The sequence below is a fragment of the Magallana gigas genome, chromosome 7, assembly GCF_963853765.1.
Source record: "Magallana gigas chromosome 7, xbMagGiga1.1, whole genome shotgun sequence".
Classification (NCBI taxonomy): Eukaryota; Metazoa; Mollusca; class Bivalvia; order Ostreida; family Ostreidae; genus Magallana; species Magallana gigas.
Window position 1 is genome coordinate 27,801,528 of NC_088859.1, and position 10,881 is coordinate 27,812,408.

The 10,881-nt window shown below is 35.3% G+C and overlaps 2 protein-coding genes across 2 annotated transcripts; one reads left to right on the forward strand and one right to left on the reverse strand.

The window, feature by feature from the left end:
- Positions 1-407: 407 nt before the first annotated feature.
- LOC105325777 (uncharacterized) lies at positions 408-3,249 on the forward strand. Its single transcript, XM_066066772.1, has 9 exons — positions 408-547; positions 1,286-1,400; positions 1,552-1,589; positions 1,886-2,003; positions 2,193-2,239; positions 2,379-2,496; positions 2,763-2,800; positions 2,928-3,045; positions 3,142-3,249. Exons 1-8 carry the CDS (start codon positions 496-498, stop codon positions 3,041-3,043), a joined length of 642 nt encoding a protein of 213 aa, XP_065922844.1. The 5' UTR covers positions 408-495; the 3' UTR covers positions 3,044-3,045; positions 3,142-3,249.
- Positions 3,250-5,274: 2,025 nt separating this feature from the next.
- On the reverse strand, positions 5,275-10,434 carry LOC109618439 (tripartite motif-containing protein 2). Its single transcript, XM_066067805.1, has 2 exons — positions 10,327-10,434; positions 5,275-7,066 (listed from the first exon to the last, which is right to left on the reverse strand). The coding sequence occupies exon 2, from the start codon at positions 7,058-7,060 to the stop codon at positions 5,372-5,374; it is 1,689 nt and encodes a 562-aa protein (XP_065923877.1). The 5' UTR covers positions 7,061-7,066; positions 10,327-10,434; the 3' UTR covers positions 5,275-5,371.
- Between the last annotated feature and the right edge of the window lie 447 nt (positions 10,435-10,881).

The window sequence follows — 10,881 nt, forward strand, 5'->3', positions numbered from 1 at the left end:
TTTCTGAAATGAAAGAAAATGAAATTCATTTCGCAAAAGAAAGATTGTAACTTTTAAAATAAGGGCCATACAGTTTTGGCGTTACGACCCATAGTCTAATATTCTTACTAAACGGATATTTTTAACAAAGAAAAAGATTTCCATGTCATGGTTACTAAAGTCATTCCCTGCTTGTATATTTCGGCCCCTTTTTGTCATTCGATATCTTTTCAAAAGAATAAGGAATATATATTTTAACCGTGACATTGCATAAATATATGTCAAGTTCGGTATCATCTACGCAATTCTTGGTAACAATATCATTACATCGCGCCACTTTTGGAATAACTATAGAATATAACCATGACCCGCCGTTTTTCACGTGTTCCCTTATCTTCTTTACATAAACCCAGAAGCATGGTCTAACATGTGAGTATAAATATAAAAGAATATATATGATTTGGTAAGAACCTTTTCCGCTCGGATTTTGACGAATTCAGTCGCTGATTGGCAAACATGTTTTTCCTTATTGCAGCTGCCGTTTTGTCTATTGCATATGCCGAACAAGGTGAGAAAGACGATGATTTTCTTTTTCAAAAGACTCGTTTCAGAAACAGACAAAAATACCGCGAAAGCCTAAAAAAAACCGTTGAGGTTGAATTTTCGTCCATTTTTTTGGTTGCTTGCCAAGATCCACAACGCATTGGCATATAGGATATGACTCTTCCAGTTACTTTTTTGCAGCAGCTTAATACAAGTAAAGCCAATGCAGTTACCTTTCTCACAGATATTTTTTCTCCACGAAAATTGATGATTTTTTAAAATTAAAAATATGCAATGGAGAATGTACCTATATGTATACTGGTGATTAGTTTAGATGTTAAAATTGTGATGAAAAAAAATAATGCACGGTTTACAAGTAAACTATTTTTCAAATATTTTTTTTTAACTTACTAGTATATACTTTTATGAGATTGAATCAAAACTAAAACGTTGTACAATTCAGAATCGGAGTTATTTTTAAAAATTATATTAAATGAAGGAAAATTACCAAAATTCTATTTCAATTTTTTTTAAACGAGCATTCCTTCTAATGAATTCAAACTATAAATCAACATCGCATCTGATTTGGATGAAAATTCTTGTTTTCCCGGAAAAATTCAAACACATTTTTTGTCGTGTGTTTGCTTAAAAAAAGTTAAAACACACTAGCTGATGAATCCAAAGCATAATAATACGTGTATATCTTTTCAAATTTGACGATGTTTCGTTTAGTTTGATTTTAGAAAGTTTCTTCCTTTTGCAGGATGTTTGTTTGACGGAAAAATGTACTCGTCCGGAGAACAAATAGTGATAGCTCACTGCCTAGGCGCCATGACTTGTCTAGGAAACAACGCCTACGGCGATTTGCAGCAATGGGGGTAACCATGTACTATCATGATAATTTTTCTTCTTCCAAATTTTAAAGGTCTAAGTACATGCTAACATTTCTTATTATAGTACGGTAATAGAAAAAAATAGTTTAAGTATAACATGTTATACACTTGTTTCAAATATATCTATACTTTTTAGGGGCGTTTGTCCACACAAGAGAGCAGCCAATGGTCAAAGTAAGTATGCAGTGTAAAATCATGATGACTTGAAAATTCGATTACATGTAAAATGAGATCAATAGAGGTCGCAATATGACACACTTCCAACGACGACTTCTGGTCGATTTTTAAGTCTTGGTCATATGTTTTATCAGGTCAACGTCAAATGTGCATTGTAACACAACCACTTCAATTTTCTTTTGTTGCATTCATCATAGAATAAATGGTAAAAGCAGAATATTTTTCCTTGCGCATTTTGTCATTATGCAATTCATTTCTGCAAAAGAAAAAAAAGTCAACCTTTTTAATGACAGCTGGTTGCTTGTTCGATGGCCGTGTTTATCAGAAGAACGAGAAAGTTGTCATTGCTGGTTGTCTGGGGGAGATGACATGTCTGGGTAACAACTTATACTCCAGCCTCACTCCTCTGTTGTAAGTCTTGTACTGACTAACTATATAGAAATATTAAGTGTGTACATCGTTCAATTTTTGGCCTTTGATATTAATATTTCGCCTGCAAGATTTACTACCGTAAATATAAATTTTATTCGTCACTATTCTCACATCCGATATAAATATACTGGATATGCAGTCAGTTTATAATTGCTCGAATTGTTTCAGCGGTGATTGCTCTAACACAATGACGAAACGTGCTGACGATGGACAAAGTAAGTGTTTCAACCACGTGTCTCATTTATAGTTCATTGGTCAAACCGTTTTAAAAATATTTAAAAATTGGCGCACAACACATTTTCATTTTTTGGAATTTCAATATATGTATATAATTAAGACATTTTCTCTATGTAGGCGGGTGTTTGTTTGATGGTCGTGTTTACTCTACCGGTGAAGAGATCCTGATCAAACCCTGCCTCGCTAAGATGACCTGTCTGGGCAGAAACAACCTCAGCAACATCACACCTCTATAGTAAGCAAATCTAGTGTAAAGTTAGTATATTTAAATCTACCGAATATTTCCTCGATCCTTTATTTCTTAAGACAAGAGGCCCAAAGGTTTGAACGGTCACCTGAGTACCATTACCCTTAGATTGACAAGTCAGGAATCTCAGATTATCTATACCTTAGCTAAAAATTGTAAACTTTTGGTAATAAAAGGCCTTTGATAATCAACCTTTATTAATATTTAGTTTCATTTCTGAAACTTAGCTAACAATTGTATGTGTGTTTTTGTAGCGGAAACTGTGAAACAAAAAGAAGCAGCAATGGTCAAGGTTGGTATTGCTTAATTCAAAATGCATAAAAAAATCAACAACAATTTTGATGGGATTTCTACTACATCAGTACTGCCGTCTGCTTTAATTAAACGTCTAAATTTAAAGCGTTCTTTTGACGTTTCAGACGGATGTTTGTACGATGGCTTCGTTCTAAATGCTGGAGAGACCATCACTATTCAAGGAACCACCACAGAACTCGTCTGTCTGGGACACAACCTTTACAAAGAACTGATTCACTAAAGGTTCTAAAACTGACTTGTTATAACAAAACATTTCAATTCATGCATGACTGTCAAATTGATTCAAATATTAGTAAAGTTGAATACTTTTTTTTTTAGATTGGAGCGGCGCTCTAAGACAAGATGAGCAAATAACGTCATGATTCATCAGATCAACATCCATTACTTCATGTGTGTTATTTTTAAATTAAACATGTTTTTATCAAATATTTTCCTTTTGATGATTGACTGACTGATCAATGTCTGCATGGCGTGGTCCCTAATATGCTCCCATGCGAGGGGAGATTTTTCGAAGGGGGGGGGGGGGGTCCGAGGCTGCCCCCCCCCCCCCACACACACACTTTTCTCGCAGCAACAAATTGTTTTAAATTTACATATAAAAATTAAATTATCATGGCGTTGCCCCCCCCCCCCCCTTCCCACTTTTTTGGGAGTATGTAAAAAACTGATATGAAAATAAGGAAATTAGAGGTAGTGAAAATGAAGTTAAATTGAAGTTTTAGATGTACTAGGTATATTGAAGTTATAGATATACTGCCCCCCCCCCCCCTTTTTTCTTTTGGCTTGTCAAGATTTCTTGGATGAGTCTGGCCCCCCCCCCCCCTTCTTTCAAAAGCGATGCTACGTGCCTGTAAACAGAGTGTTGCAAAACAGCGGGAATATTCCCTAACGTGGAAAGGACCTTTAATTAAATACATGTATTCGTATCGCTTGAAGAGTCATATCTAAATATATAGACACATCTCATATGTAGGGAAAATACAGTGATACACATTTTACGCGCATTTCTATCGAACACGACAACTACCAAATACAGTTAGGAAGATGGCCATATACATGTATTCTGTATTTTGATGTTAACAGATTATATCAATTTGACATTGTACTCACGGTCCAGCGTATTCAAAGTGTCATTCTTTGGAGCTTAACATCGATAAATCTGATTCTGGCTCTTTAGAGCCAGAGATGTAATCATAATCATCACACCTTTTTTATAGTATATAAACGCCTAGTCCAGATAAAAAGGTGGAAACAACTTTATCTGTACATATTGTCATTAACCTATTGCTTCATTACCGATTTATTCCTTTTTAATGATTTTGAAATCGGCATATAGTTCATAAAAAGGGGGGATCAACTTATTATATTGATGCGTACAATGTTTTAAAATCCTTCTAAGAAGAAAATGTTTATAATTCACACACAACTTCACACAGTCGGTAATCTAAGAGAAAAATTAAGAACGCATACAAAATATTACAAGAACAAGCGTTTAAATTACTTTATTCCGACATTCTTAAATTTTCTATATACATTACCTTTTCATGCGATTAAAAGAAATATCTGATAAAAAATTCCAGCTGGTTCGGGATTCGAACCCAATCAAAAATGTCGGTCACAGTTACACCGTTACCACCCGACTATTCTTAACATAACTTTTAGTGGGGAAAAACATGGCGTTCTTAGATTTCAAATGTATAAATGATTTTTCCCAGGAGTTAGATTTTCTAAAAATATGCCTCTGTGAAACAAAAATCGGAAAAAGCAGTTTTTAAAAAATCGTCTTACTCTAAACGTTATGATTAAATTAATTTTGTTTCAAGGTGGCAGTTTTTCACAACAATGAGGATTCCACTTTTATTAAGCGTGAAATTTGCCACATTTGTCTGTGAATTCATTTTCAATTTTGTATAATGTTCTTATAAAAGTTAACATAAACTTTCCAGATAAGTTAATCTTTCTATTTTATCTGCAACTCCTTTAGGGAAAATTAGCATAGGAACTGCAACACATTCTTTAATTTCCAAGTTATTTTCCATGCATTCCGCACCCCCACCCACACACGCTTTATCACAACGCTCGAAATAAATGCTTTCTTACTGTCTAAATTCATACTGGTGTACAGTTCATATCAAAAGTTCTGTCATGTTTCGTTTTTGTACTCTGTACAGGGGCAGTCTCTATTTTTTTTTTTAATTTTTATATTTCGATTCTTTATTTTCTTTCTCGCGTTGTAAATCTGAATGCCAACATTTTAATTTAATATCAAATTTAGGTTTGGGTTAAAGGCTCTTTTACTCAGTATAGAATTATTAAGGAGACCTTCAAATTTTATGTACATGTTTACTAGCATATGAACTGTATAATCCAATGCTAAATGCATTGTGGCGGACTTTTTGTATTAGGACAATATTCAAAGGCACTACATGCATTTTCATAAATGTGAAAAATACAATTGTAAAGGTAAGTAAGTGTATAAAGTAGTAAGTAAATGTATATATTTATGTTAAGTTTATAATCTTCACGTTTGACTGCATACACATGGAAGTTACTGTAGATACTTGTACACTTTCACTGTGTTGGTATCATGACGTCCCACATGGAGATTATTCTCATTATCCACACAGACACTAGTAGAATTCACTTGTTTTGAGAGTAAAAATAATATAAACTGACCGTCTTGATCAAGAAGATGAACTGTATCATTATTTATATGTGTATCACATACCAGAATGTAACCGAGAAGATCGGTGCATATACCCTTTGGAAGAAACCCTGACCCCTGGCCTGTGTAGGAGAACCTGTGTTGTCCTAATTTATTCACTACCACTACAGCATATTTGTTTATGTCTGATGTACAAATATCACCATTGATGTTTTCTGTGATGTAGTTTGGACAATCATACAGACTCTGTCCATCTTTGTCTCTCTGTATGTTCTGTATTTCCTCTCCTGTCCTGTTGTACCTGGTGACTTTAGCCATCATCCCCACCAGTATGTCCCCGTTGATGTGGGAGGAGTGTATGCTGATTGGTGTCCAGTCTCCTGTTTTAATGAATTCAGTGGTTGTATTATCCTGTTTTATCCTATAAATAACTTTGTTTCTTTCGTCTGTGTACATCAGATCCCTGTCCTGTGTGACTGTGTGGATGCCATATACATATCCACCATGGCCACTGGTTTGTATCTTCTGTAGCTGAATTCCATGTAGATCGGTTTGCACAAGTTTACCATGTCTATCACTGATCCAAAGTCTGCCTGATTTACCAAATGATATATGATATACCCTGTCAACACCTGGTACTGTGTACTCCCTGATCTTGGTGACAGAGGAAGACAGGGACAGTGTTGGTTTCATGTTTTCCCCTGTATGTTTCAGCCGTGAAGAGGAAGTCTCCATGGGTTTTATTTTCCTTTTCTCGGGTTCATGGCTAGGAATGTTTACGCAACCAAGTAGTTTAGTGACCTCATCTCTGCAGAACTGACCCGCAGTAAACATCGGTAGGACTTGTTGTGTTGTCTCTGGTATGGACTGGATTTTCAAATTTTCAAAATCATCAGAAAATAAAACATTGAAGTCACTTGAGGACATATAGCTGTGAAACTCTTTAACAAGTTTATCAAGGTACGCAATGTAATCATCAAAAACTGTTTCCTGGGATTCTAATGACCTTTTAAGAGAATTTTCTACTGTATTGACTTGAGCCAATTTATCTGATGTCACCTTTTCTATTAACTTTTTTAAAGACTCTGCTTCAGCTTTTATAGAATTCCTGATGTCTTCCATTGCGTCCTCTAATTTTGTAACATCTTCCTTTATCTCTTGTTTGAAATCAAGTGTTGTGGAGAGGAAATGGTTTTTGATTTTGGAGATTTCATTTTGGCAAAATGCAAACTTTTCGGCATATTTTTCTTCCAAGTCGTCAAACTGATGACTGGAGTGCTCTTTCATGAAGATGCACTTAGAACACAGTGGAACATTACAATCTTTACAAAATATATCAACATTTCGTTTTTGGTGAAGCTTGCATTTCTCTTCAGGAAGTTGTGGTTTGCGTTGTCTGTAAGGGACCACTTCATGGTTATTGTTTTCCGGACCTTTCTTATGTTCATCTGTGCATTCCTCACACAATTGTCGATGACAATGATTGCAGTAAAACTGGCAGTTGTTCTTACACTCTTCAGTACCACAAACCAAATAATGTTGGGCTGTGTCGGGTATTTCTTCTTCAGACATTGTAATCTATGAAAGAAAGTTTTTTTTCTAATTGTACCTAATCTGATACTACGATTGGCTCCAATACTGGTATTATATTATAATTGCTTTTGCTCAATTCTAAATGAAAACTATAGTTCTGAACTGTTTTGAAAGTAACTAGCTTGAGATCATGATAAGTCTTTGACATTTAGTTAAAAGTTACACAAGTAAGGAAAACGCGTAAAAATTGGAATCTGTTAACAAGAATATATTAACATTAATTTTATATTTTAAAAAACAAAAATACTTATCTGACCCCTTTTATAACATGAAATTTACGAAGGAAACGTCAGATCATAAAGGCGAGGTTAGAGTCAGAGGAATATCTTACGCAAATGCAGGAAACGTCTACTGTGGAATAATTTAATTCTGGTTGTAACGCGGCATTTGATTGGATAGAAAAATTTAGTTAAATTTGTATAACCTGGTTTGCACGTCACAAGACACGTCACAATGCACCAACGTACTAATTCACTTGACGTTACGTTTGAATTTTGAACAGATTTATATCATTTTTAAAAGTAAAACGGACTCAATTTGTACAGCAAATTCCAGAAAATTAAATTATAAGGAATGAACTCAATATCTACCCAAGTTATACTCGTATAACCTGGGTTGGAGCAATTTACGCTTTTTTATAATCCGCTTCGCGGATTATAAAGCGTAAATTGCCCCAACCCAGGTTATACGAGTATAACTTGGGTAGACATTGAGTTCATTTCTTAAATAATTTAAATTCATGGGGGCAAATTGTCGTGGATTCTGGGTTTTATGCTTATTCGTGGGGATGTCATTTCGTGGATGCGTCGGTTTTTAGTTTCAGTAAAAATAACTCTTTCATAATTTGTTTTCGTTGAGGATGTAAATTGGTGGGGAAGAGCTACCCACGAACACCACGAAAATTGAGCCATCACAAAATATGATGATTCTACAGTAATTCTTATCAAAGAGTGAAATCAAACGAATTAAAACCAAATAAGCTTGATTCATCTTGTAACGTGCATGGAATTTACGTACGATCAAATATTTAATTTGCCTCCGTTTACACTATACATAAATAATTTAATTCTGGTTGTAACGCGGCATTTGATTGGATAGAAAAATTTAGTTAAATTTGTATAACCTGGTTTGCACGTCACAAGACACGTCACAATGCACCAACGTACTAATTCACTTGACGTTACGTTTGAATTTTGAACAGATTTATATCATTTTTTAAAGTAAAACGGACTCAATTTGTACAGCAAATTCCAGAAAATTAAATTATAAGAAATGAACTCAATGTCTACCCAAGTTATACTCGTATAACCTGGGTTGGAGCAATTTACGCTTTTTAGCTCACCTGAGCTGAAAGCTCAAGTGAGCTATTCTGATCACATTTTGTCTGTCGTCCGTCTGTCCGTCTGTCCGTCCGTAAACTTTTCACATTTTCAACATCTTCTCAAGAACTACTAGGCCAATTTCAACCAAACTTGGCACAAATCATCCTTAGGCAAAGGGGATTCAAAGTTGTGAAAATTAAGGGCCACACCCATTTTCAAGAGGAGATAATTAGAAATTAATGAAAAATTTCGAGAAATTTTAAAAAATCTTCTTCTCAAGAACCAGAAAGCCAGGAAAGCTGAAACTTGTGTGGAAGCATCCTCAGGTAGTGTAGATTCAAAGTTGTGAAATTCATGACCCCCAGGGGTAGGGTGGGGCCACAATGGGGGGTCGAAGTTTTACATAGGAATATATAGAGTAAATCTTTAAAAATCTTTTTTCAGAAACTAATCAGCCAGGAAAGTTGAAACTTGTGTGGAAGTATCCTCAAGTAGTGTAGATTCAAAGTTGTGAAAATCATGATCCCTGGGGGTAGTGTGAGGCCACATGGGGGGGGGTGTTAAAGTTTTACATAGGAATATATAGAGTAAATCTTTAAAAATCTTCTTCTCAGAAACTAATCAGCAAGATGATTCTTTATAATTGTTAAAACTTTGGCTCCAGGACAATTCTTCGGCCTCACAAGAAGGTTCAGAGTTTGATGTAGCTAAATATCCCATATATAAACAATTGTAAAGGATCTTTTTGAGAACTGCAATACTCAACATGCGATATGACTATAAAATTGAAGCAGGCAGCTATTTTTTCATTAGAATCTTTTTGTATTACTGTATTGAGTTCCCTTGATTTATTGATTCTTGATTATTTTAATTAATGCATCCACTGTTAACCAATTATTGTGATGATTATTTTTATACAATAATAAATATTCAATATATATAAGTTGTTCTGCATAAGAAGTTTTGGGTAAGGCCGGATTAGTTTGTTTATTTTTGATTTCCAATTTTTAGATACTATGAATTATTTTAGGTTGGCACATATATAGGGACAGTGTCTATTGCAATTCATTGAGCGACTGTTTGGGGTCAAACTTAAACAGGTATGGATAGATTGAGTGTGTGAACATCCTTGCTCTATCTAATCTACGTGTTTTCTAACCTTCGATACAAAGTGTGCGGTCATTCCTGCCCTGTATCGCATTAATACAAGTGTGCGGTCAACTCTGTTTGTATTGGTGGTGGTAGCGGCGGAGCACTAATGTATGGTCATCCCTGCTGGTGTTCAGGCCTTTCTAGTGCAAGTGTGCGGCACTCCCTGCTTGCGTTAGGTTGAGCTGTTGGCGCAAGTGTGCGGTCATCCCTGCTTGCGTAAACGTTGGTACCTGTTGAGTTGCGTAGGTGTGCGGTCATCCCTGCCTGCGTAACTTTGAGTCCCTATATATGTGCAGGAGCGGTGATTAAAGTCTGCTCTTGTAAATATTGGCAGCAATCAGGGCTATCAGAGTTCCAAGGGGGAAAAATGGATTTTATTTATACAGGATCTACACGTATTGTTGTACATTGTCTAGATTGTTTGTATTATGACTCCATTAAGCTGACTTTATCTTACCTATTGTTCCTCAGGTGAGCGATGTGGCCCATGGGCCTCTTGTTTATAATCCGCTTCGCGGATTATAAAGCGTAAATTGCCCCAACCCAGGTTATACGAGTATAACTTGGGTAGACATTGAGTTCATTTCTTAAATATACGCATTTATACGCTGCCATTTAAGCTATACAATGAAAGGGTGCTAACTGGTTGTTTGACGAATGCATATCGATCTTTAAACGGTATTTTCATAACAAATTCATTTTTACCTTGGAAAAGGTTCCTTTATTTTATATTAAGGTGTTCTCTCATATATATGTTTGACATCAACTTACCTTAGATATATGTGAAAAATTGTACAGGTCTATAACAAAATCGCAGTTGGATTACTCTATTTGTATTGCATGGGTGTTGTCAGACGTTGATATATAAGTAAGATAAAGATATCGACGAGACTTTACGAGACTTGTTTTCTACTTCCTCTTCGTGAAGGGTAGAAAATCGATCCCAAAATCTGATAAAAATGAGTAAATATACATGTGTGTTATTTTCCTGGTTTATTTTCTGTAAAGGACATAAACCCGAAAACTATCCATTCTGTGAGAAAAAGAACGTAATTGTGCTTTCTACGGATAGAAATGATAAGCTAGAGATATATGGCATTTTTACTAGCCCGGGGCAGTAGGTAAGCAATGCAAAGAAGAGGACTCTGGTTGAAACATGCAATCCAGTCAAAGGCAATATCTTTCAATATTTCGCACCCAAATGCATGTAGGAATCAGAGTTGAATAATCGGAATTTGCCCTGGTACTCTGAATTTTGAAATAAGAGGAGGCAAGGTATATACCACTATTCCTACTATTCTTAGACTTGTTTGTGTAGCTCTAAAG

Bases quoted from the DNA above. Each gene is read 5' to 3' on its own strand.
- LOC105325777 (XM_066066772.1), top strand. From the start codon at position 496: ATGTTTTTCCTTATTGCAGCTGCCGTTTTGTCTATTGCATATGCCGAA. The intron at 1,401-1,551 runs GTAACCATGTAC...TATACTTTTTAG, and splicing joins GGCGATTTGCAGCAATGGGG to GGGCGTTTGTCCACACAAGA. The intron at 2,801-2,927 runs GTTGGTATTGCT...TTGACGTTTCAG, and splicing joins AAGAAGCAGCAATGGTCAAG to ACGGATGTTTGTACGATGGC.
- LOC109618439 (XM_066067805.1), bottom strand. From the start codon at position 7,060: ATGTCTGAAGAAGAAATACCCGACACAGCCCAACATTATTTGGTTTGT.